This window comes from Hirsutella rhossiliensis (assembly GCF_020360975.1).
Source record: "Hirsutella rhossiliensis strain HR02 chromosome Unknown scaffold00019, whole genome shotgun sequence".
Lineage (NCBI taxonomy): Eukaryota > Fungi > Ascomycota > Sordariomycetes > Hypocreales > Ophiocordycipitaceae > Hirsutella > Hirsutella rhossiliensis.
Genome location: NW_025408685.1, coordinates 127192 through 154035, shown reverse-complemented (window position 1 = coordinate 154035; position 26844 = coordinate 127192). Strand labels below are relative to the sequence as shown.

At 51.7% G+C, this 26844-nt stretch overlaps 5 protein-coding genes across 5 annotated transcripts; 4 read left to right on the top strand and 1 right to left on the bottom strand.

Moving 5' to 3' along the window:
* Nucleotides 1–3496: 3496 nt before the first annotated feature.
* HRG_11147 (reverse transcriptase (RNA-dependent DNA polymerase) domain-containing protein) lies at nt 3497–5277 on the top strand (the record flags this gene model as incomplete). Its single annotated transcript, XM_044869617.1, has 3 exons — nt 3497–3842; nt 3894–4347; nt 4416–5277. 3 exons carry the CDS (start codon nt 3497–3499, stop codon nt 5275–5277), a joined length of 1662 nt encoding a protein of 553 aa, XP_044715170.1.
* A 6766-nt stretch (nt 5278–12043) lies between these two features.
* HRG_11146 (reverse transcriptase (RNA-dependent DNA polymerase) domain-containing protein) lies at nt 12044–12622 on the top strand (the record flags this gene model as incomplete). Its single annotated transcript, XM_044869616.1, has 1 exon — nt 12044–12622. One exon carries the CDS (start codon nt 12044–12046, stop codon nt 12620–12622), a length of 579 nt encoding a protein of 192 aa, XP_044715169.1.
* Nucleotides 12623–14171: 1549 nt separating this feature from the next.
* On the top strand, nt 14172–14674 carry HRG_11145 (DDE superfamily endonuclease domain-containing protein; the record flags this gene model as incomplete). The annotated part of the gene is made up of 4 exons (XM_044869615.1): nt 14172–14204; nt 14259–14275; nt 14352–14598; nt 14648–14674. 4 exons carry the CDS (start codon nt 14172–14174, stop codon nt 14672–14674), a joined length of 324 nt encoding a protein of 107 aa, XP_044715168.1.
* Nucleotides 14675–15595: 921 nt separating this feature from the next.
* HRG_11144 (uncharacterized protein) lies at nt 15596–16201 on the bottom strand (the record flags this gene model as incomplete). The annotated part of the gene is made up of 1 exon (XM_044869614.1): nt 15596–16201. The coding sequence occupies one exon, from the start codon at nt 16199–16201 to the stop codon at nt 15596–15598; it is 606 nt and encodes a 201-aa protein (XP_044715167.1).
* Nucleotides 16202–24594: 8393 nt separating this feature from the next.
* On the top strand, nt 24595–25621 carry HRG_11143 (plasmid pRiA4b ORF-3-like protein; the record flags this gene model as incomplete). The annotated part of the gene is made up of 2 exons (XM_044869613.1): nt 24595–25165; nt 25221–25621. The coding sequence occupies 2 exons, from the start codon at nt 24595–24597 to the stop codon at nt 25619–25621; spliced, it is 972 nt and encodes a 323-aa protein (XP_044715166.1).
* Nucleotides 25622–26844: the final 1223 nt, after the last annotated feature.

The window sequence follows — 26844 nt, the reverse complement described above, 5'->3', positions numbered from 1 at the left end:
GCGCAGACGATAGCGCACCAGGTAGCGCAGCTGATGAGGCCACGAGGACATCTATGAGACAGTTACAGAGATATGACGTGATGGCATGTCATAGGGATTGAGGCCATCGCCCTTTGATATAGGGCTTGGGCAGAGCACCCCCAAATGGGGGACACAGACAGACACACACATCATACCTCACTTCATCCGATCGTACCATTCTTGCTGTGTCCGTGACCTATCCGACGAGAACCTCATCAAGGTTCTGACAATTAAGAGTCTCAATTCTACCAATTGAGTGGAAGAACCCGCATCTGAAAAACTAAGCAATTCAATTTTTTTTTTATTAATTTTGGCGATGACTTCATTCGCAAAGACTCCGACTTCTGAAGCCTTCCTCCGCCAGCCCAAGGACTGGTCTCTATGGGACACCAAATTCCAGGCACTTGCCATCGATTACAAGCTCTGGAACTGGGTTTCTGGAGTCGAAGGAGCAAGCCTTCTCGAAGAACCACAGCCAACTGCTAATCAAACGGGAGTAACCACTCGAGCAGCTGACGCTACTCTCAGGGACACCACCAACGACTGGCGTATGTTCCAGTTCAAGGTTCGAAAGCACGAAAAACAAGAGGAAAGCATCAAAGATCTGCGAGCCTGGGTGGCAAAGACCGTTGATGATCCATATTTTCAGACCTGTTGTCTTCCAGCCAAGTCCCTCAAAGACTGGTACGCCAGCCTGAAGAAGCAGGCCAAAGGCAACAAGAAAGAGATGACTCGGGCCTTGCAAAATAGGTATCGAAAGGCGGTTACACCTCTCACCAAACCACCGCAAGACTGGGAAAGCTGGATCCAGTCATGGAAGAACGTGATGCACGAGGGCATCAGAGAGAAGCTCGCGGAAGCGACACACCCAGCTATATGGATCAGAGACTTCTTGGAGGCTGTGAAACCTCAATGTTCCGGCTGGGTAACCCAATTCTACCTCTCCGAAAAGATACTGACGATGATTTTGATATACACACCATGACGAACCATTTCACAAACTATATCGATTCCGAAATGATTCCTTCTACGATTAAGCCTGGCTCCTTCGGCCCAACACTTGACGAGACGAGAGGAAATAGAGGAAGAGGAAGAGGAAGAGGCCGAGATCGAGGCCGGGACAACAGAGATACAAGAGACAGAGATACATACAAGAGGCCTCGAGATGACGAGCCAAGCAGAAGATTCTGCAACCTTTGCGAACAACCAGGCCATACATTCTCGAATTGCTACGCAATCAACCCAGATATAGCCCCAAAGTGGTGGGCTCCAAACGAAGCGGTCGAGAGAAACTCGAAGCTTGAAGAAGTGAAAAGACAAATGGACAGATACCGTGGAAAGAGGCAAGAAAGGAATTCATGCCAAGCACGAAGCGGGAGCCAGCTTCAACCCCAGCTCCTGCTCAAGATCTAACTCCAGCCTGACTTGGAAGAGCGATGGGGAAGTGCTCCGCTTCATTCGCCATCGCTCATCAACCTGGCCAAGCAGCTTTCTCTGTCGAGTCATATCCGCTGTGCAACTCGGCCCTGCTTGACTCTGCTTCGACCATCCACATCTTCAACCAAATTTCACGATTTCTCAACTTCAGGAGAGCGACAAAGGCGACTTCCTCTGGGCAGGGGAGAGCCAAGTGCCTATTCAAGGCTATGGTGATGTCGACATCAGGATCGAAGGCCCTCAAGGCCCACGCTGTCTACGGCTGACTGATGTCGCGTTTTGCGAAAATTTTGCGTGCAACCTAGTCTCCTACAAAACCCTGAAGAGACACGGCATCTGGTGGGACGAAAGTCCAGGCCAACAGTCGTGCCTTCGAGCTTCAGATTGGAGCATCATCGGCCTGGTCAGCCAGGAACACGACCAGTTTGTGCTGGAACACATCCCCAGCGACGTCACTCGAAGGGCATTCTTCAACAGACGAAACAAGTACACTTCGATAACACAACGAAGCCCTCAGAAGGTATCTGCAAAGCTCTGGCACCTGCGGCTCGGGCACCCAGGCCCCAGAGCCATGGAGCACCTCGTGAACTGCTCACGAGGAGTGAAGATCAAAGGAATCCTCCGTTGACTGTGATAACTGCGTAATGGGCAAGTTGAGAAAACAGATACGAAGAGAACCCGCGAAGACTGCAAACCTGGAGAAAGACTCGGAATCGATTTCACGACTTCGAGCCTGACAAGAAGGGATATAACTCGCTGATGCTGGTGACAGACAGAGCAAGCGGGTTTGCCTGGGATTTCTACCTGCAAGACCGCAAAACAGAGACTGTCAAGGCTTCGATTGAATACCTTCTGAGCAACCTGAAACATCAATACGAATTTATCACAAAAATCGTCGAGTGCGACAATGAGCTGACTACGGGGAAACCAGAAATTCTCAACTACCTCGTCCACGAGAAGTTCCTCAAGGTCGAGCCATCGGCCCCAAACACCCAATGTCAAAATGGATTGTCCGAACGCTCAGCCGGGACGATCAAAGACAAGGCTCGAGCGATGAAGGGAATGCTTCCAACTCAGCTGTGGACAGAGATTTACAGGGCCGCGGTGTATCTCAACAACCGCACCCCAAGATACGGGAAGAAATGGAGATCACCTTACAAAGTGCTCACAGGCAAGAAACCACCCCTCGAACACCTCCGCGCCTACGGGTGCAAGGTTTTCGCCATGACAAGGGTGGCCCAAAAGAAAGAACAACGACTCAAAAAGCTCAACCCAAGGGCTTGGATTGGCCATCTCGTCGGGTATTCCTCCTCAAACATCTACAGGGTCTGGATACCTTCGACAGGCGAGGTGATACTCACACGAGACGTCGTTTTCGATGAGGATCAAGTGTTCGATGGAACGCTCCAAAGCCTCGCTGAATCAGTCAGGGAAGCCGACCTTGACAAACTGGCAGACACTCTCACCCAGATTGGCCTCCCAAAGAATGATGAAATTTCTCGCTAATGACAACGCAGGCTCCAGATGAGCCCGTCTTCGATTTCAACGACGACGACGAACAAATGGTCGATCCACCAAACGAGGAACAATTCAATGAAAAATACACTGAGGCACGCTTTGAACTCCTGCCAACGCCTCCGCAGACTCCTCCGGCTGCTCTCCTTGCAGCCTCAATACAAATGATACAAGACCCCTTTGTGGAAAGAAAAATCCAGGACAGACCCTGGTGGCAAGAGAGTCATGATGACCTCACAATGCCTGAAACATCACAGAGCTTGACAGATGGGCACCAGGACGGGCTGTCACCCTCCTGTGAGCCAGAACCACATCGTCAAAGAAAAACTCTGCAAGACAGACTTGGGCGTCAGCTTTCCTAGCAGGGACTGTTGCAAACCCCATTTCAAAAGACAAGACAAGTGGGAAGCCTCGAGACAAGGCCTACCTAGAAAGACTCATCTTCAAGAAACAAATCGATCGAAAAGACCTACCGCCTCTCCCAAAGAGTCACCACGATCTCAAGACACACACTTTCCGCTACATGTTCGAGCAAGCCGAACGAGACCACCTCCAGAGCCACCAGAAAATGGGTTCTTGGAAGGAGGTGGCCCTCAACACAATCTCAAATGGAACACAAATTCTTGACTGCATGTGGATTTACGTCTACAAGTACACCAAGCGAGGCAGGCTGGTGAAATGCAAAGCTCGCCTTGTGGTCCGAGGCGACCAAGAACGTCGAAACACCCAAGACACATATGCAGCTACGTTGGCTGGAAGAAGCTTCAGATCACTGATGGCAATTGCGGCAAGATTCGACCTCGAACTGATCCAATACGACGCCGTCAATGCATTTGTGAATGCCAACTTGGACGACGGGATTTACATGCGTATGCCGCCGGGTCACAGGAAACACGGCATAATCTTGAAATTGTTGAAAGCACTCTACGGGCTGCGAAAGTCGCCTCTGTTGTGGCATCGCGAGCTGACCAATACGCTCAAGAAAATTGGCTTCAAGACGGTTCCTCATGAGCCCTGTTGCCTAACCCTCGACGGCATATTCGTCTTCTTTTACGTTGATGACATTGTGTTTGCGTTTCGGAAGGAAGACGGACTGAGGGCAAAAGCTCTAACCGACCAACTGCGTTCAAAATATGAACTGACCGGAGGAAACGACCTCCAATGGTTCTTAGGAATCGAAATCATTCGCAACCGTGATCGACGCCTGATTTGGCTGTCACAAGCTTCATACATTGAGAAGATCGGCCGCCTAGCAAACAAACGCAGAATTTTTAACACACCAATGGGGACTGAAGAGCTACTCCCATTTGAAGGCATCGCCACGAACGGAGAAGTAAACTCCTACCAGGTGAAAGCGGATCTCTCTTGTATGCAGCAGTCATCACAAGGCCAGATGTAGCCTTTGTCGCCTCAAAACTGGCAAACTTCATGTCCAACCCCAGCCCTCAACACCAAGACGCTGCTGACCGAGCAATTTGCTACTTGGTCGAGAGAAAGAATTTGGCCCTCAGGCTGGGAGGTGGCGATGATTTTGAAGTGGCAAGCGACTCATCATTTGCTGACAACTCGACCGACCGGAAAAGCTCGCAGGCCTACGCCATGAAGCTGTTTGGAGGTCTCATCGGGTGGCGGGCAAACAAGCAAGATACCGTCACAACCTCGACAACTGAGGCAGAGCTTTTGGCATTGTCACAAACCGCCAAGGAGTCAATATACATGAGCAGGCTGATCGACGAGCTGGGTGTCAAGCTGGATGCCTCACACATTCGGATTCAATGCGACAATAACCAAACAATCCGGCTCGTCAACGCAGAGATCGCAGCGCTGAAGACAAAGGTTCGTCACGTCAACATCCACAACCATTGGCTTCGTCAAGAAGTAGCCAACGGCACGATCGAAGTCACGTATACACCCAGCGCCGAGCTGATGGCCGATGGTTTGACAAAGGCGCTCCAAGGACCTCACTTTGAAGCATTCGTCAAGCAAATGGGCCTCGAAGACGTCACCAGCCTCCTCGCCGGCCGGTCGCTCCCGAAACAGATGACGAAGAACTCCAAGAACAGATATATGAGGTGTGGCACAAGGAAGATAAGGAATGACCAGCGACGAAATCACGAAGAAGGCGCAATGAGCCGCGAGCGCATCTACAGGCACGATACTCGCCCCGGGAGAGATGATGTTCCGGCCCGAAAGAACAATTCACATACACAATGGCTTTGGACGATTTGGGCGGATCATTGGCAGCTTCCCTCGCGATGCGAGCTCAGCTGGGAGGGTGTGTTAGATCCGGTAGAATCCGGGTAGATGCAGCTACGATAGCGTCAGGCTACTAGTGGCAGCGCCAACGGTAGCGCAGACGATAGCGCACCAGGTAGCGCAGCTGATGAGGCCACGAGGACATCTATGAGACAGTTACAGAGATATGACGTGATGGCATGTCATAGGGATTGAGGCCATCGCCCTTTGATATAGGGCTTGGGCAGAGCACCCCCAAATGGGGGACACAGACAGACACACACATCATACCTCACTTCATCCGATCGTACCATTCTTGCTGTGTCCGTGACCTATCCGACGAGAACCTCATCAAGGTTCTGACAGCTAGAGAGTTGCTATCAGCAACTGCAATCGTAGCAGCGACTGCGAAAATCAAAGATGTGAATAGCTTCATAGTGATAGACTACTAGATCGTAAACTTAAGAGGAATCGATAGTCTGTGTAAGATTAGCGTAAGAGACCAGTGCCCGATAAGTAATAGAGAGGAGTTACTATTCATCCTTAAATCCGAAGGTGTTCTGCAGCTTTTATATGTAAATAGTTTGCCTATAGAATAATCCTACACTTCCTTCGTACTTTTTTAATCGAGGTATAAAGGACGGATACGAATTAGATACTTAGATACTAACAACGTTCTGGTCCATTCCGCTAGAATCTTCTGCTTAAACATACTATGAGTACGTACACAAGGTGCAAGTCGTAACCGTATCGGGCATAAATGTAGCTAGGGACGTCTTACGTGCTTGGAACTAGTGCGATTAATCATGGAGAAGGTCTGTACGTAATGCTAGGATAGGTTTAGGAAGAAAATTGCCCTGCCTTATTAGCATACAAGCTACAAGCCTGGGTTCTACATAATGTTGGTGCCGCATTCTGCATTAATAGCCAAGGCGCGGAATGCCAATTAGTAGATAGTAGACTGTTATCGTCTAAAACTCTAGATGGAATGCTAGGAATAACATATTACAGATTAATATAATCAATCCTTATACACGTTTAGAACCATCACATTACTCGCTAGGCATGCAATTAATAGCCTATTTAGTTGTCTACGACATAATAGTATATCGGTTCGTAACGCAATTTGACGGGTGCGAGGGCACACCAGTGCTGACTTCAATTCAAGTAAGTCAAGTTTGCAGGTGTAACTTGATTACTTGAAATAAAATCGTCTCCTTGATTAACTTGAATTGAATTGATATACTTGATGGCAATTGATATACGGGCCCAACCACTTTACTACACTGGTGCTCCTTACACGGGCCGCGAGTTTTGATTGGCCCAAAAATTCTGCCGAGTGACATGCCCCACCAGCGGGCAATGCGCCCTGTGTCAGACACAGTGCTCCTAATAGTGAGGCCAGTGCGTTTGGACCCCTCAAACTGCTCATTCAGTGCGTGTGACTTGGCCGCACGTAACATCCCCCTTTGGGTAGCGCCAACAAAAAAATTCCCACCAAAAGTCTACCATTTGAACTACATGAAATGTGACCAGAACCTAAGACTAAAAATATAAGAATTATATAATTCTGTAGAGGAATGACCATTCCTACATATTCCGGCGCTGTTTTATAATTCTTCCAGACCTAGTGGTGACAGAATGGGCCTCATGTGCCACCTTGACTTCGATCACTGACGCTGTCTCCATCTGAGACCCGGGATGGCTCCGGACAGACAGGTTCGGACAGACATATTGCAGGGATTATCGCGCTAAGCATGGGTCAAAAGCCATCGCGCCTTGACTACAACCTGAACGGGCACAAGTGCCATTTTTCAGTCTTTTAGTTTAGTTTAGTTTACCTGTGCCACGCCCCACTTTATTGGCCCTCGAAAAACTCGCACCAGCTAAAGCTGCAACTCTCCCCTGTAAAAATTCTTCTCTTCTGCGGGCTGTTAGCAGCCTGTTAGTGGATAATTATTTTCAGGTCACCCGACCATGCTTCTGCCTCTCTAGCCCTAACGGGGCTCTAGCAAGCACCAAAAGGCAGACTTTGGAGAGTTCGTCTCCTCTTGGGAAGCTGGTCTCGAATAACGGCATGCCTCGCGCTGCCTCGCCTTCTGCCGCCTCGCGGCATCGCCTTCTTCTGCCGCCTTTACTGGCTGGCCTCGACTTCTGCCGCCTCGCGGCCCCGACCTCTTCTGCCGCCTCGCGGCCCGACTTCTTCTCGCCCTTCCTGGCACGCCTCGCGCTGCCTCGCACCCTCTGCCGCCTTTACTGGCTGGCCTCGCCTTCTGCCGCCTTGCGGCTCTGCCTCCTTCTGCCGTCTCGCGGCTCCGACGTGGCCCCGGATCGAACGCTCCTGCGGGAGAAGACAATCGCCATCGGGGCGAATCCCCGACTAACATTGCTACACTCTCTGCTTCCTTTTTCTTTCTTTTCTTTCTGCCCCGTAGGCCCTCCTCGAGGGGCTTGCGGCCGACCCATGACTTCGTGGGCTTTCTCAGTCACCCGGCCTCGGCCAAAGACTGACTACTATTACGGCTTCACTGCCGTGCCTGGAACCCGCTGACGGGGGAAGGGCCCCGAATTTCCGACCGGCCTCAGAGCCTCAGAATTGCTAGATGGAGTGGTTAGGTGCTACACACGGTCCTTAGTCCAGGTACTCGGGATATTCTATGTATCTAGTCTTCTCTAGCCTAGCACGTCTTTTGCCCTTATAGGGATGTCCCAGACGGTAATCAATACTACTACTACTACTACTACCAGCTAAAGCTGCAACTCTCCCCTGTAAAAATTCTTCTCTTCTGCGGGCTGTTAGCAGCCTGTTAGTGATGAAGAAATTTTCAGGCCACCCGACCATGCTTCTGCCTCTCTAGCCCTAACGGGGCTCTAGCAGGCACCAAAGGCAGACTTTGGAGAGTTCGTCTCCTCTTGGGAAGCTGGTCTCGAATAACGGCACGCCTCGCGCTGCCTCGCCTTCTGCCGCCTCGCGGCATCGCCTTCTTCTGCCGCCTTTACTGGCTGGCCTCGACTTCTGCCGCCTCGCGGCCCTGACTTCTGCTGCCACCTCGCGGCCCCGACCTCTTCTGCCGCCCCGCGGCCCGACTTCTTCTCGCCCTCTCTGGCACGCCTCGCGCTGCCTTGCACCCTCTGCCGCCTTTACTGGCTGGCCTCGCCTTCTGCCGCCTTGCGGCCCTGACTCCTTCTGCCGTCTCGCGGCCCCGACCTCTGCCGCCTAGCGGCCACGACTTCCTCTGGACTGGTGGGCCGCGGGGGCCCCGAGGAGCTACAAGAGCCTAGAGCTCAAGGCCTCACCCGGGTGTCCCCCGGAGCTGCACACCAATCGACAACACCTCCACCACCTGCTTGCTACGAGGAGCAGGCACGGGGACTTCGCCGACTGTCATGACCACGAAGTGGTCCCGGATCGAACGCTCCTGCGGGAGAAGACAATCGCCATCGGGGCGAACCCCCGACTAACATTGCTACACTCTCTGCTCCCTTTTTCTTTTCTTTTTCTTTCTGCCCCGTAGGCCCTCCTCGAGGGCTTGCGGCCGGCCCATGACTTCGTGGGCTTTCTCAGTCACCCGGCCTCGGCCAAAGACTGACTACTATTACGGCTTCACTGCCGTGCCTGGAACCCGCTGACGGGGAAGGGCCCGAATTTCCGACCGGCCTCAGAGCCTCAGAATTGCTAGATGGAGTGGTTAGGTGCTACACACGGTCCTTAGTCCAGGTACTCGGGATATTCTATGTATCTAGTCTTCTCTAGCCTAGCACGTCTTTTGCCCTTATAGGGATGTCCCAGACGGTAATCAATACTACTACTACTACTACTACTACCTCCTCAAGAAACAGTGGGAACACCTCCTTGTTGGCGGAAACCGGGGATCCGACGAACTCGACAAGAAGCCTGAAGCGAACGCCAGCTAGGCATTGAGGGCCTCATCATGGAGACGCCGGCTGAGGCCGTGAATATGGTGGGGCGAAGCGCGTCGCCTGCGTCGACACCCGCGAAAAGATCGACACGCGTCGTGAGGCCAAGCACCAAAATTCGAGAAGCCGCGCGACAGCCCGACGATCTGGCGGAGAAGACAACACGCGCAACTAGGCTTGCAACGCGCATTGCCTCGGACGATGTCGCCATCAGTGACGCGACTGAGCGGCGCAAAGTTGCCAGCAGCAGCGGTGGCGCGAACGAAGGCCGAGCCATGCTCCAGAAAGTTCTCGAACTCTTGAGCGAGTCACGTCAAGAAACGCAAAGCTCAGCCGAGCGATAGATGCGCAAAACGAGATCATATCCAAGCAACAGCAGATGATCCAGGAAATGGATTTGGACTACAACTACATTCACTAAGCTTCGTATGGATAATGCCAACGCGACGAAGTCACTCCAGGAAGTGCTCCAGCTACTCTTCGACAAGTTGCAACGGTGTCAGCGTGCCCTCGGCAGGGAATTTGCTGATGAAGTTCACCTTCGAACAACCCTTATCAACGCCTGCCGCGGCGTGCCAGAATTGGAGCACGCCCTCTTCAAGCCATCAAACAAGATAGAGGCGTTGTTTGCAGATCTTCGTTCTTCCATTGAAACACATCTCGCACGCGGCACAACCCCCCAATACGCCCAGGATGATAACCAGCAGTACTACCTTGATCGTCGATACAACAACAACCGCGAAAGAGGTAGTGGATACAGAGGAAGCAGAGACTTCAGATGCCAGAGCCACAACCGCGGTAGATTCAACCAACGCCCTCAAGGCAACAACAACCGCCCCTGGACTAGGAAGTGCTTCGTGTGCAACAAAGAAGGCTGCTGGTCCATCAAACACACGGCCGAAGAACGTCAGAAGGCCAAGAGTCAATATGTAGCCCACTGTCACTTCACGGGCACGCCCGTGGAACTCGCGGCCTATGTGACGGACTACGAAGGCATTGAAGACGACCCGCTGACGATGACGGCGACTGGGATGAGAATCAGGATGACGATGCTAACCCGAAACAGTGGCAAGCAAGTCAAATGCTCTGCCAGCAAGCGTTCAACCATTTGATCACTGGTGAAGACGCTTACCGTACAGATCAAAACACTGTTCCCGCCTCACAATTTGTTATTGAAGACCGCTATTCAAAAGACAAATTCCAAGGCATCATGATTGACACAGGTGCAGCCAAAGTCTCTACAGCCGGTCACTCTCAGTACATTGCTTTACAACGAGAAGATCCCTCTGTAGCCCTAGACAGCTCCAAGTCCGGCCAGGCTACCATCAAATTCGGGAATGGCGAAGCCATTCACTCGGTTGGCTCCATCGCCCTCAAAACACCAGTCGGACGGATCACGTTCCATATCCTTCAGACTCCTACCCTTTCCTGCTTTCTTTGGCCGATATGGACCGTCTTGGAATATATTTTAACAACATCAAAGACACCATCGAATGTACTAATCATTGTACTAATCGCCAAATGAGCATCCCTGTCACCCGTAAATGGGGACACCCTGGTTCTTTCTCTCTAAGGCCGAAGACTCCATCACGTTTCTCACAGAGGCTGAGATTCGTACACTTCACCGACGATTTGGACACCCAGCAGTCCCTAGGCTATATCACCTTCTGAAGCAAGCCGGCCACAGCGACGTCTCGATAGGCACATTAGAGACTGTCTCTAAGTTCTGCCATCACTGTCAAATGCACTCGCAAGCCCCGAGACGCTTCAAATTCACCTCAAGGATGACCAAGAGTTCAATTACGAAATCATCGTTGATGTGATGTACCTAGGAAGCCCACAACGCCCTGTTTTGCACGTTGTGGACGCAGCCACTGCTTTCCAGGAGCAAGATTCCTACCCTCAATGTCAGCTAAGGATACATGGGAGACCCTTCGGACCGCCTGGATCGACACGTACCTTGGACCCCCTGACACCATTCGACACGACGCAGGGACCAACTTTGCTTCAATGGAGTTCCGCCAAGAAGCAAAACTCATGGGGATCAAATGCTCTCAAGTGCCTGTTGAGACGCATTGGTCCATCGGAAAAATTGAAAGATATCACGCCCCCCTCCGACGCGCGTATGACATCCTAAACGCGGAACTAAGCAACGTCACCTCCGCCGAAGCAGTGCTCCAAATGGCTGTAAAAGCTATTAACGACACAGCTGGACCTGACGGGATTGTTCCAACTTTGCTTGTCTTTGGCGCCTACCCTCGTTTAACTGCGGAATCGCCCCCTTCTGCTTCTACCCTGAAAAGGTCGGCCGCGATGCAGAAAGCGATGAAGACGCTCCGCCAACTCTCAGCGGAAAGACAAGTTAAAGATGCCCTTCGCACGCGCAACGGACCGTCCACCGCCGACGTTTTATCCCTCCCACTGCAAAGTGAAGTTCGTGTTTGGAGAGAAAAAGACGGCTGGCAAGGACCTTTCAAGATTGCTTCGATTGACGGACATAACGTCACGATTGATACAGTCAATGGCCCCCAAGTCTTTCGTTCCACGCACGTACAGCCGTACCTGCGTGATGACTCCACAATCCCTCAAGTTCCTGCCCCTGCCCAGGACGAAGAAGAAACCCTGCCCGACCTGACCCCGGCACCCCGCAAGAGAGGACGCCCACCGGATCCAAGAACAAGCCAAAGGATTTGATCATGATGACCGCTCCTCCAGGCCAAAGTTTCCTGACTCAGAAGGAAGAAGATGCATACGCTTTATCCATCAAACTCAGGAATGAAGGCATCATCACTGCTCCCGGCGCCCCATTTGAAGAATCCGATAACATCGAGATCACTGACCTCGTAGGACGAGGTGTATTCAGCTTTGAACGATAGATCGAATGATTCACGGTAATCATCACATCTTTCGCTCCCGAATGGTTCGTGAAGTCAAAGGCAAAGACACCAAACCGTACGAGAAATCACGACTTGTTGTTCAAGGACATGGCGACTTTGAGAAGACCACCCTACTAACGCAATCTCCGACAATTCAACGCGTTAGTCAAAGACTCATTTTAGCTATTGCCCCCGGACTTCTTCAAGGCAACGGCATGACCCTTTCCCTTCGCGACATCACTCAAGCATACCCACAATCCCAAACCGAGCTATTCCGGACAATTCTGACCTATTTGCCCACCGAATTGCAAGGAAAATACCCCCATGGAACGATCATTCGTGTTATCAAGCCCCTATACGGAATTGCAGAAGCTGGAGTCCATTGGTATCGTACATATCAACAACATCACCTCAAGAACCTTGATATGTCTACTTCAACCTATGATTCCTGCCTTTTGATCACAAACACAGGCCCTAACACGTTTGGCATTGTTGGAATGCAGACAGATGATACCCTTATGCTTGGAACAGACAGCTTTTCCGCCCGTGAAGAAGAAGCTCGAGGAAGCACAATTTCGAGCCAAACCAAAGACATCGATGACCCCAGGAACAACGGTTGACTTCAATGGTGCAAAACTTACCCTGCTGGACATAGGATCCCTATCGCTTCAGCAGAAAGGACAAGCCACCAAAATCGCCACCATTGACCCCAAAGCATTTGATCATAGCCAACGCTACGTCGAGCAACGAGCGCGCGGATCGTACATTGCCTCAATCTGTCAACCCGAAGCCTCCTTTGACGTTTCTATCGCAGCACAAGCCCGGACCCTGATGACAACGACTGCAAAGCTTTGAACAAGCGCTTGCAATGGCAAATATATCACCAAGAACGAGGCCTTATGTACAAACCTATTGATCTCGCCACCGCAAAGCTTTTGATCTTTACCGACGGATCGTTTGCAAACAACAAGGACCTATCCTCGCAACTCGGATACGTTATTGTCCTTGCTAACGAGACTGACCACAAAGAGAAAGAGTTCAGGATCAACGGCAATATTATCCTGATGCGTTTTTGCGTGTCCCTACGCACACTGGGGCGTTGGGCACGGCACCAAGCATCAAGGACACCGGCTGCCGAACGCACAGCCGTGTGAACAGGCAGCCGTGTGAGACAGGCAGCCGTGTGAACAGGCAGCCGTGTGAGACAGGCAGCCGTGTGAAACAGGCAGCCGTGTGAACAGGCATCGGTATGTGGCTGCCTGGTAAACCGGCCGGATCACCTAGATAGTCCGACCTGGCTGCCTCCTACATAAGGATGAGGCAGTCCTAGCTTATTTGGAGAGACAACCATCCGACTTCATCTCATCCATATGCAAAATGCATCATACCCATGCCCCACCCCCCTTTCGGTAACACCCACCTTTCGGTAGCGCATTAGGAAATATCCCCACCAAAACCCATCAATTTCACTTACACCGATTCCAGCCAGCTTTGAAGATATTCACAAGCCGTCACTTGGAGTAGATAGAGGATTGATTGAATTCTACTTTTCGATGGTTGAATGTTTGTACAGGGTCTGTGGCCTGTGCGTACCTTGCACGTGAAATTACCATCCAACCCCTAATCTCCTTCCGCCTCCTGACGATGATTCTTCTCGTTATTCCTCCACCACATGACCAAAATGACCTTAAAGCGGCCTCGGGTATTTATACGGAGGATATTATGGCTAATGCGATAATTGATGTCACAAAAAACGGCTTGTCGCAGTACCGCGCCGCCCAAAAGTATGACATACCTCAGCAGTCTATTTCCGACAGACTCAAAGGCCAGGTAGCCCTGGCTGATCAGATCCAGCCTCGTCAACTCTTGAGTAAGTCTCAGGAAGCTCGCTTGGTTTCTTGGATCCTCCGCCAAGAGTCTCTCGGCTATGCTCCCTCCACAGTCAGATCCGCGCATGTGTGGAGGCTCTTATGAAGCAACTGAACAACGAGCGGACAGTGGGGCGCAACTGGGTCTCTAAATTCATCAATCGCCATCCGGACATCAAGAACAAGCGTGGGAGACGTCAGGAAGCTAACCGATTTAATGCTTTTACGCCTCGTGCGGTTCACTGGTTCTTCGATATCAGGGAAAAGGAGTATGGATGGATTAAACCAGAAAATACCGTGAATGTTGACGAAGGCGGTATTATGTCTGGCTTTGGTGAGTATTTGGCTTGTCTTTCATTACTTTTACTAACCAGACTCTTTTTGCCAGGTTTGGATAGTCTTGTGGTTGGGAGTGCAGACCCAAAACGGAAGGCCCTTCTGAAAGGGCCACAGTCCCGCAACTGGACCTCATTTATTGAAGCTATCACCGCGGACGGCCGTGTCCTTACCCTGGCATTATCTTTAAGGGCAAAGAACTTCAGAAACAGTGGTTCTTGACGGAATTCGGCAAAATAGCCGACTGGCATTACATAACGTCGCCCAACGGATGGACGGACAACCATATCGCTATTGAGTGGCTTGAGAGGATCTATTTGCCCCAGACGCGACCAGCCGATGCCTCAGATGCTAGACTGATCATATTAGATGGACATGGAAGTCATGCAACGGTGCGTTTCTTTATCCACCTCTGTAGGAATTACCGTTAACCGGGACCAGGATGCATGGATGGCCACATGCTTTTGAACAACGTTTATTGCTGTTACCTTCCTGCCCACTGCTCTCATGGCCTCCAGCCGTTAGATAACGGTGTATTCAATGCCTCCAAGGCAGCTTACCGGAAAGAACTTCAGAAATTGACCTGTTTGACCGATTCTGCGCCTGTTCATAAGGTCAATTTTATACGGGCATATGCTAAAGCGCGCGAGGTTGGAATGACGGCAAAGAATATATTGTCCGGCTGGAGGGTCACTGGGAATTGGCCGATCTCACGATCCAAGGCATTGCGGCATCCAGAAATTCACGCGGACATTGTAGAGACGTCTCCAAAGTCCGCGCCATTTTGGGTTCTGATGATACGCCAAGAAACAGCCGCCAGATTCGCGATTTCGGAAAGAACAAGACTCCTGGCACCCGGAGACGATACGCCGTGATAGCTAGAGGCTTTGAAGCCCAAGAACAGACGCTTGCCGAGCACAGCAACAGAATCGCGAAGCTAGAGGAAGAAGTGGCCCGGCTGCAGAGAGGCAAGAAGAGGAGAGCAATTCCGAACCCGAACAGACGGTTCATGACTCTCAGTGAAGCTTTGGTGGCTGAGGAAGCCATTCCCAAATTAAAAGCCAAGAGATAGCCGTTGTGCTGAATTCTGACACAGAGGAGGAGGCGGTCTCAGAGGTGGAGACAGCTTCAGTGATCGAAGTCAAGGTGGCACCGAAGCCCTTCCAGTCACCACCAGATCCGGGCGAATGGTAAAAAGCGCCGGTACATATAAGAGCGTCCATTTCTCTACGGAATGATATTTTTGTGTTTATAATGTTAAGTTCTGATCATATTTCATGTAGTTCAAATGGTAGACTTTTGGTGGAGAATTTTTCAATTGCGCTACCGAAAGGTGGGTGTTACCGAAAGGGGGTGGGGCATGGTACATGTGACTATTTAACCCTAATCTCAAGGGCGCGTGTTGAGAGGGGCCTGAAAGGCGCTCTCGCTCGCGTTCTCAATCTCGGATTTGCTGATTTGATTCCTCGGTCGGGGCCAGACTGCGATCCAGTCGCCGCTGAAGACGACGGTGGCTTTCCTGTCGAGCTTATCCATCGGGACCGTTGGTTCCTGAATTACCATGTCATTGGTGGCGCTCGCTCCCGGCTGGATGACGATGAGCGACCCTTCGGGGGGAGGCCACACCCGCTTGACCTTGACGACCCGCAGCTCGAGCGGCGTCTTGGAGCCGGCGGGTGTGATGGACAGCATACCGAGTTGCAGGGCCAGCTGATCCAGGGGCGACTGGTAGGCTACGATTGTAACGGGGAAGTAGTTCTTGTTGGTGACGGTGGCGCGCACGGTCGGGGGCGACGAGCCGGTTTGCCGCAGCGTGACAGCTAGCTTGTTGAGCGGGTTCGGGCCCGGTTTGCCGGCCTGTGTGGCTGCATTTGAGATGACGGCATCGCGGGGCTCGTTGGACGACGCGGGGGCCGATTCGCCGAGGGTAAAGGCAGCGAAGGCGACGAGGCAGCCAAGCGCGAGCTTGCGATACGAAGTGAAAGGCAGTGTCATGTTCAGTCTCCGGAGTGCCCAAAAATGGGGTGTTTCAAAGGCAGAGAAAGATCAGGGGCTCGAGGTTGACGGAGTCGGTTGGAATCCGAGGAGGAAGCCGACGCTGACGGCTGCGTTCGAGCTTTTAAGCTCACGTGTCGTCATCTTCAGCATGGAATGGAGTGGCATGTTGATGATCCAATAATACGGGCTTACGGGCTGTCGGGATTTCATTACCCCTGTCCGGTGTGACCTTCAATCCGCAGCTTGCTGACTGAGTTTTGTACAAAGTCCCGCGATTCCTTTATTTCTCTTCTCGCAAGACTGTAAGTCTAGATGCGGGATTGTCTGCTTGGACGGCCTGAGACATTGAGGTCGAGCTGCCGTCGTTCTCCCTCTAATGCGTTAGGTCTCCGACTTAGCCCACCTGGCTATAGGCAAATCTCGCCTCATCACTGCACTTTCTTCTCTGGAAAGACTCGCATCTGGAAGTATATTAGTCAACTTGGTCGAGGGCGACATCAGTCCCATCGTCGGTGTTGTGGCCTCTGGACTCACCGAACTTACAAACCTGATCAACCCCCCGCGCCTCGCCATAACAGTCACCTTTCTCTCTTCCTCAAGGGGAACTATAACCAAATGTGTCTCCATGCGCTGGAAGAGTGCGCAATGCAAGAAAGAGGGTGCGTGCCAACGTTCCATGCTGTGCTCATTGCGTCGTGGAGAAACACTTGTTCAGGCCTACTCCAACAATGTTCGTTCAATTCGTCAGGACACTACTCAGATACGATGACTCAGGAGAAGGGTAAATAACGTGAAATTTTCTACACGGGGAAGTTTGAATCTGGGCTAATCTCAGCTGTTTGGATCCGAGCTCAATTTCGCCGAGACACACATACTTGGCAGAAAAGTTGACACTCTTGACTCCGAATTGAGAGCTCCAGTACGACTCATTTGTGCTTCCAGGGTAGATGCTACGAGATTATGGTCACCTGGCGCGTTCGAGACCGTTCGGGGCCTTGAAGATGGATTCAGCAGGACGACATAGCCCGCGATAGCCACGGGCTGCGCACGACGTCCTTCTTTCCATGTTTGATCTTCGGAGTCATGGAGCATCTGTTCTCAGCTCGGGCGGTCCCGCAAGTACGGACTGGAATAGAAAGAAATCGGTTCGCAAAGACTGAAATTTCAGGTGAAAGATTTATATTTGGATCCAGTTGATAGTCCAGCTGATTCAGCCGGCCGATGAAAGACGTCGAACCCGATCCATTTGAGTCCGTCTTTTAGTAGCTTGCGACGTTCTTTTGAGTCATGACACGAGAACACGCACTGGTTTAATATTAGAACCCTCGTCGGTCTTTGAACTTCAACTCATTTAGCCGCCGCGAGTCTGGGGGGATTGCTCACCATGACCTCATTCTCGGGCACTTTAATTCAAGGGCCAGTTCATCTCGCGTTACCCATATTTCCTTGGGTTGGCGCAATCATCAGTAACGCCCTAGGATTAATCATGACTGGGACGAAGAACCCATGGCTCCAGCTGTCCCGTCTCTTCTGTTCAACGGCGCCGACTAATGCCTGTTTGCCAACTCCTCGTGTAGGTGTTTCGTTTCGGCCCTTAATCTCCGAGCCAGGGTGGTTTTCCATACATGGAAAGGCCTGCAATCGATAATCGGTATCGGCCCCACATTTATTGCAAGTATTGCAATACACCTTTCCATACTTGGTCCGTGCACGACGACAAAATGTCACTGAAGACACCTTCGACAAGATGGACAAATTCACACCATATGGTGAATTAAAAATACGAAGTAATTGATTGAGCTCAATGATAATGTCCAAAAGAGAGGGTAGGCAAATCTTACGTGTTTTGTTCCAAAACGAGGAGGAAATCAGACGGGAATTTGCACGAATTCTCACGCCACGGTCACGCCACCGCCCTTCCCTCTTCAAGACATTGTTCTTCACCCAATGCTTCAACCAATTCTCCTTTTCAATTTGGTCCGCATCCAATTGTGCCCTTTCCCAGGAGATCGTACGACGAGCCCTGAAAACAACCGTTCCGGCTCGTCGCTCATCGCTGGCATTGATAGGATGTCTATTGCCATTCGTGATAACTTCGGCCGTCGGTTCCTATGTCGCTCTTGAAGCCACCATGATAAAGCAGTTGTTGGCGCAATCTCATATGGATCACCTGAGAATTCAGGGCTCCTAATAGTGCAAGTAGTGCGTGTGAACACCCCAAACGGCCCCTTCTGTGCGTGTGACGCCACTGGACCAAACTGCCAGTGCACTCGGCCAGGGCGCACTGAACTGGCAGTGCAAGCCCACATGGTCAAACCAAACTGGCAGTGCAGACCAGATGGCCAAACCAAACTGTCCGTCCGTTCGTCAGCGACAAACTGCACTGCACTGCGAACTGCAGTTTACACTATCAGTGCGATATATAAAATACAGGCTTGGCGCACACGATTGAAGTCAAGACGTTATTTCCGCCTTAGGCCGCCCATGTGCCCATGAATCCCTCATTGCTTCAAATGCATCACGTTCTACCAAGCCGATGCTGACTTTCGTCCTCGAGACCTGAATCTTAGGCTTCAGAGCTGACGCGTTCGATGGTGTCGTGGCTGCCGTCCATGTATTGACACTTGAAATGCACTCGTAAGAAGCTGGTCTCCATTTCGTTGGTTGGGAACTTACCTCTGTCGGAAGTATCAGTGCGCTATTATCCCAAGACCTGAGGCATTCCAGAAGATTGAGTGTTTCGACGTTGATAGAACCTCGCTGATCGGTCACTGATAACTTAGCCTTAGAGAAGAGTCGCTCCGTTTCCGCCGACATCGGCGCGATTGACAGAATGTCTATAGCCATCAAGGATAGGCCGGGAAATCGTCGCCGCTGCGCTGGATCCAGCCACCATTTGAGCGGGTCCGATACCATGATTACAGGTTCGCGACAGTACACATCATACTCGTCATCATCCATGCTGAAAATCGTAGCCTTCTGCTCTTTCATCCATATTTTGTATCCGTTTGGCCGTTTTGCATCTGGTCTTTGTTCAGGAATTGGTCTGGTAATGCAGCACTGCGAGGCCGGTTTGTATTCATCTCTCCACAACTGCCCAACGCGAGCCTTCGCTCTTTCAATCCACTCTTGCCTGTCTTCCCAGGTCTTTTCCATGTATGTCCACTTGAGAGAAGGATTCAAGACTGTCGCGGCCGAATAGACAGGTGAATCTTCTGTGAGCTCGTAGTAGTCGGCTAATTTTGCCCATGCTGTCTCCATCATCGTGGCTAGGTGAGGTATATCGCTCGTATTTCTGGCTGCTTCGATATGGTGCAAAAGGTAGTCCATGGTAGGTAGGACATCGGAAATGGACTTTTTCCAGCTTTCGTTGGCAATAGTAGCGTCGTGAAAGGGCTCGAGGAATTTATGGATCTCAGCCAAAACAATCCAATCGCACGGGTGCAAGGCATCTTCTTGCAGCGCAGGCTCCTCGGAGCAGAACACAGTAATGGCTTGACGAATTTTTGGTCTGAGAACCCATTCGACCATGTTGTACCACGAGTTCCAACGGGTGTCGTTATCCCGCCGAAGCCGCAGACCATCACTGAGACCTGTGAACTTTTGGAGCCGTTGAGGAGTCCATGTGATGAAGACAACGATGTTATGTACTTTCCCTATCGCCCCTCGTGTCCGCCACTGTTCGATCTCATCTTCGGATGGGCCGTGATAGGACTCGATCGTGCGCGGACGCTTACCTATGAGGAATTCCATCACCGCCAGATTGATGATGTGGCCGAAACAGCGAAGTCGATGCTGGAGGGGGTCGTAGAAAACGTCGAACTCACGTTCCAGGTCGTCGCTGACTTTGTCGATCATTGTGTTCATATTGGATGCGTTATCCATCATGAAGTAACCAATCTTGGAGGATATTCCATACTCTCGCACAAACTCCATGATGGCTTCCGCCATATTCTCACCACTGTGCTGTCCTTGAAGTTCTTTGATCCTGACCACCAAGGACAGCAGACCATGATCCTCGGTGACGAACTGAACCGTGAATCCTATCACGCCCAAATGATTCGGCGATGTCCAGTTGTCTGGAACAATGTGTATCGACGAGAGAGCATTTTGTAGTGCACGTCTGACAAACTCCCGTTTGCCATCGTAGCCTCTTTGCAAATCGCTTCTAATGGTATCCCCAGATGTCGGAAGAAGATCATTCGCAGCCGGACAAATGTATTGTATCAAGTCGCGAAAAGCTGGCTGCTCAACATGAGTGAATGGCAGACTGCAGGCTACAACGTAGCGACAGTAAAGCTCGCGAAACATGGGCCGGTCAAGGGCATTTTCAGCCACTGTCGCCTTGCGTTTCTTGAAACCTGGGCCTCATCGGCCGAAAATGCGGTGATGTCACCAAGTCGAGTTTGCGTCACTTCTCGCCTGTTTTCTTGTCTTCCGGGAAGCATGATTCGGTGCTCCTTGCGCAAGTGGTTGACAATGGCGGATGAACCGCCAGAGTAATTGTACTTTTTGGCTCTTTCTTATTCCAGCAGGGTTGACAGTGCCACCATTTCGTCCCGTTTGCGTCGGTCCAAGCTGCCGCATAATTTTTCCCTTCCTCTCTTCGGCAAATTTGCCAAACGGGCGAAATATGCTGGCGGCAACTGTTCAGTGGGGACAAAGTGGACGGTGTTGGCGATGATGAGGCGGCAGTGTCACTTGCGCAGTCGGCCGCATCCGCCTGAGTGAAGTTGTCCATGATGTCGCGAACTTGGAGGCGATCAGATACTGAAGAAACGTCTTGGGCGTGTCGAAGTCGGCAATCTTGGTACGGGAACGACCGCAACTACGGAACAGGGAGTCATTGCCGTAGAAATTGGGACACTGCAAAGCGCGACGAGGCCCTGATAAAATAGTCTGGCGCGTCACGGCGCGATTCATACGCATGCAAGCGTGAATTCGGTTCAGTAAAGCGCTCAAGAGACTGCAGCTCTTTGTTCCGGCTCGCTATTGGTCAAGTTGGTCAGATTAAGGCCAAAATCGGGCGTCCCAGAATGAGCTTGACGTCCAATCACATCCCTCAAGGTTGGATGATTGGAAGCCGGTGGCTTGCTTCATCAAGACTAGTCGAGCGGTAAAGTTCAGTGATCGTGAAGCGGTCTGGCGATTGGAGAGCGCAATAAATATTGCACATCTGATCTGCTTTTACCCTGTCGCGTCTGTTTCGTGTTTGTCGGCGGGGGCAAGGTGAACTGAGGAAAGGCTTCAACGTCAAGTTCTGCCTAGCAGAGTATGGGAAGTGTGACCAGATGCTACCCTAAAGACATGAGATGAAAGCTACGCAGAGGCTCGTTCTGCCCTGGCAACACTTTGATATCTCGTAAGAGCTAGATGGTTTGTAAAATTGAGCAAGAACGCATCCCGCCGTTTAATCAGCGATTGACTCGTTGTAAGTAGGCCAGGAATTACGTTAATGGTCAAACGTCCAAGTTTAGCTCTATCACACAAGTCACACTCGTCACACTGATGGTGACACTGATAGTGCGCGACGCTCGCACTGAACTATGGGGCAGTTTGACGGGAGCCGCACTGAACCAGCAGTGTGGCGGGAAGCCTCACTGAACCAGCAGTGTGGAGGAGGCCTCACTGGACCAGCAGTGCGTTGCCAAACGGTTACACTGCACTGGCAGTGTGCTGACTAAGCAGTGCAAACTGCAGTGTGCACTAATAGTGCGCTAAACGGTCTGCACTATTAGGAGCGCTGCCTGAGATGTAATCTTCATACTCGTCTTGACTTGTAGGTCGAGCACAATTCTGCAGATTTCTTGAAATACGATCAAATGCATCAAGGCCATTGTCTTCTTCTTCGTCCAGTACATGATACGAAATTGTACCGTCGTTTGTATTTCGGTAAGAGTAGCAAAGGTCTTTGACCCGTTTGAAAGCAGTTTTATGCCACTTCTTCTAATTTGAGTGGATGTACGTCGTGCGATAGCTTGGATGAAGGACCAAAGAAGCGGCGTAATAGGGCGAATTCTCTTTATTGATAATTTCTTGGTCAAGGTAGCCTTTGAAGACACGGCCCAGGCCCCAGATCCCACGCTTGCCCGTAGAGTTGATCAAATCCTTCGATGATGGACGGTTGAAGAGGAGATAAATTCTCTGCGACGTTGATGACATACTTTCTTGCCCTCAGGGTGTTTTAGAAAGCTGGCGGTGACAGAAGTACTGTAGGGATCATTCTGGGGACAATAAAGATAATATATGAGGCGGTTCCTGCCTTTGAACTCCGCTTCCCCTAACCCTTTTACTACCAGTACATTACTGCCAGATGAGCATGTTTTCATGATCCAAAAGCAGGTTTTTCTCTTGTCTTGGGAGATATAGACGCGAATGAATCCGAAGCAATGGATTCAGAATCGAAGAAACATAACTAACACAGGCTCAGAATCCATTGTCGCCAGGTGATAATGGGTTGGTGGTGAGGCTGATTTTGTGGATGTGCGGATTTGTAGCGGGGGTTCCAGGCCCACAGCCCCTGTAGGTAGCCCCCTGTAGGAACCCTTGTTAGTGGCGTGGTTCAGCCAATAGTATGGAAATACATGGATCCATATCCATACCTATTCCATGCCATTCATGGAAAGGGTATTTCCATATTTAGATATGGAAAACCACCCTGCTCCGAGCTCGACGAGTCAGTATATAGTGATGTGCGCTGTTTTGAAGATCTGTTTCTTCAAACCTGATTTCGGCTCCCGCTCCGCTCGTCGAGTCGGGCGCAAAACGAGTCGGGAACATGGGCTCGACTCAGTTTCGAGCCGAGGACAAGCTTAGGCGTCTGCTGATGATATTGAAACAGGTACCCAGCCAGGGACTCGCTCGGCTGTGCAATTGAGGTGTGTCGTTCCGCCCACAGTAGCGGCGATCCTCATAGGTCGATTCCAAGGATGTCCAGGTTCAGGTTTGTGGGGAAGCGGCCACGCAGAGTCAAGCTAGCTCCCAGAGGCTAGTCAGGATGTCTGTTCTGCTCAGCAGTCATTGAATCCATATACAGCCTGGTCACCAAAGGTTGTTCCAGGGAAGGCACGCAGCTAGTGGCCGACGAGCCTCAAGCTTTGTTTTGGTCGTTTCAAGCAGGAGAAATTTGAGGGCAAGATGGCTACCGTGGTGGATGGCGAGCAGCATTGAACCGGGTTCTCTAGTTGGTGATATAATTGCACGTGGTTAAAGGAGGACGGGTAGTGCCTTTCCAGTGTGCTGCCCGGGCGGCTAAGAAAGCCGAAAAAGAAGCCCAACGATCAGCTTTATAAGCTACAAAAGTCAAAAATAGGTAGACTATTGCGGCCAGTATTCAATTATCGTATGCATCAATTTTTAACTTTTTTTGCCGTTTTATTATTAAATTAAGTTGGCGTTGAAGCCGTAAAGTGACACAGCCAGGTGGTTGACACAGACAGGTGGTGAGGACCCACTTTACGTGGGTCTGTGGGACGAGTAGTTGGTCCTCGATGAGTTCTTCGGCGTTAAGGGTCGGTGCTACTGTAGCGTCGGCGATGGGGCCGGTTTGCTGGGGCATCGGGTTGGTCTGAGTAAGCAGGGAAGACTCTTCCGCGCCTCTAAAGAGGGCGGCTTGGCCGCCTTCTGTCAGAACCGAAGGTTATAGGTGATCCTGAATAGGAAATGCACAGTTGTGATGCAGTGGAACAATCGTATGTGGGAGTGCAGGCCGATTAGGCTTGCAGACATGTGTGTATTGTGTGTGTTCTTCTCCGGAGCGCGCCCGGGGCCCCTTTTTGGGGTCTCTCGGGCTCTATTCCAATGAGTCATCTGCTTATCTCCCTATCGCACGTGACCCCTGCTCCCGTTGTTCTGACACCTTCCGGCTGCATCTTTACTACGCCTCGCACGGCGCGCAACGGGATGCGTGAGGCTGAGATGGGTGCTTTATAATAGGCGGTAGAAGACGGTTTAAACGATATAGAAATGACGTATTTTAGCACGTTATTTCGAAAATTCTCCTGGCGGCGTTATCTGCGTGCAAAGATAGAGAGCCTCTTTTCAGTGGTAACCTTAGACACAGCATTTCCGGCCCAGCGAGCGCGTTGATGCCTGCTCCCCTGCAACCCCGCCCAACTCCAGTTCCGTTCCTCAAGGCATTGGCGGGCCCTGGAAGGGGCCGGTCTCCGGTACGAGTGCCAATAAAGTGGGACGTGGCGCGGGTAGATGTCTGGAGCCACCCCGTGCGGGGCTAAGATCCATGTCATGCCCTAAGGACAGGGTGCACGAGAAACCGCCACACAACTCCAGTCAACTTCGGTCCTTTCTTCCACTGCGCTCTTGATCACGGGCCAGCTACCTGTATCCTCGCGGCTTCCGATCAAGGGTGGCCCCTCTGACAGATGACATCTATGGACAAGTGCGGCAATGCCGCCTGCACAACGTCGTCGCCCTCAGACTCCAACTCCCTCCGGCTGTGCTCCAGATGCCGCCGGACAGCATACTGCTCGCCTGAGTGTCAGTCCGCGGCCTGGTCGTCTCACAAAGGGGTCTGCGTCCGGCCCAACTACATAATCAAGTTCCACCTGGCCCCGGAGCACATTACGAACCCGCCCGTGACGCGCACCTTGTCGTGCCCCGCGCACACCGTCTTCTACATGCTTCATCTGGCACTGCAAACAGCGTTTGGCTGGGCCACCACGCATTCGTTCGACTTCGCTGTCGTGGACCCAGATTACCGCGAGCCCGATGACATCATGGAGATCATCATCAGACGCAACGCCATGGGTCCGACGGGTGATCAACTTCCTCCGGCTTCCGCGCCGAGGCAGTATCTCTTTCGTGTTGTCGACCCGGCTAAGCAGACCATGTTCTCCGGCATCGATCGCATGCACGAGCCGATGAGGCGTCATCCCAACACACCAGAGAGGAAAGCCGACAAGTACAAGCTGTTCGAGTTATTTGACGATGTACGGTTCCAAAGTATGTGTGCATCAGCCGAGTCTCCTTACCGCCCCTTTCCTAACACTTGAGCCAGGTCGTCAGATTGTTTATACCTACGACTTTGGTGATAACTGGGAACACTATTTAACAGTATTGGGACGTGCCGATCCCACCCCCGACTTTATCTGCTTGGATGGGTCTGGCCACTACGTAGCAGAAGACTCAGGCAGTGCAAGGGGATGGGAAGATGTCAAAGCGGCCTACCGAAACCAAAGCCCAACTAAGGAGCAGAGGGAGCGTCGGCAGTGGCTCGAGAGACGAGCCAGCAACCCTGACCCGAGAGGGCTGGCGGGGGATCGTGTGAATTCATGGAACCGAGACAAGATCAACCGGGACCTCAGGACGGACACGATGTTTGAACGCTTCCAGATGATGGGAGACGCTGCTGCAGCCTACCAAGATCGTGCTTCTGCAGCTTTTCAATCTGGAAGATAGAATTGTCGCATGCTATAATGAAAGGGTCGATGGACCCTCTGAGTTATCGGATCCTGGTGAATGCCATCATGCTTACCTTGAGGCTCTTTCGCCGATCGGCGGAGCACCTTCGTTTCATACCAGTCTTCGCTTCTTTGGAAGACGGGAAACCTTTCCGCCTTTTCTACCTGCCAGCGCCAGAAAAGCCAGAACGCGAGGGCGCCGATGAGACAAGACCTGGGATATCGATGCCGAAAAGGAGATCCGTACTCCATGCGGCCGTGCTGGTTGGTCCTCCCACAGTTCATCACGACAACCAGCGCCTTTGTGGTATACCCCTGGGCCTTGAAGCCCTCGTTGGGTAAGTCCAGGGGAAAGCAGTCTGCCAACTCCATCGGCAGGCGGTTGCCAGACCGCAGTAGCATGTGGTTCCCGAGCAGAAGTCCACCTGCGTCCTCAGGGCGCAGGCGATCTCTTTCCTCTCGGACCATGCCACGTTGGTGTGGTCGGGTATCTGCGCCGGCGCATACATATCTCTCAGAATTCCAACTCCCCTGTCCATGTACTCCTTCCTCTTCCGGCTCCAAGTCGTTGCAAGAATGCTGCGCTTGAGCGCCTTCAGCGCCACTCCTGTGGCCGGGCCGCAGGATTGACCCCGGCTCTTCTGCTCGTCGTAAAGCATCTGTATGGCCGAGACGTAGCCCCGTACAGTATTATACTGTAGTTTGAGCGTGGACTCATACAACTCCAAGTCGGAGTCTGACTCGTATTCGCTACCTCCGCCACCTACAACGATGGTATCTGCTGGGGGAAGCTGGGTGTTAGTATGATGGGCTGGCTCAGTCCGACGGCCACATCCCGTGATCAACACCTGTTACCTGATGGTGCTCTACGGTTTTTCACGGCCCTCTTGGCTTCCTGAGCCTCGACGTGTCGTTTCTTTCATCGGCGACCCTCTTTCCTTTCTTTGGAGGGCGTGATGCCACTACCTCCTTCATGAAAAGCAAGAGCTTTCCTTCGTCGACCAGGTCTCCCGGTAGCTGTTGGCCCTGTGGTACTGAGGCCGGCCAAACGTCCGGGATCGCAGGCCAGTTGGCTTGACACCACTCCTGTGAGGCAGTCAATGCATGGATCTACATGAAGATTGCAGGGCGCGCATGCGGGCTTGCCTTCCATTCTTCCTGCTTGGGACGATAATTTCGCTTCGTATTCTTCGGCTGGGTGTTCTCCAGATCTAACAGGTA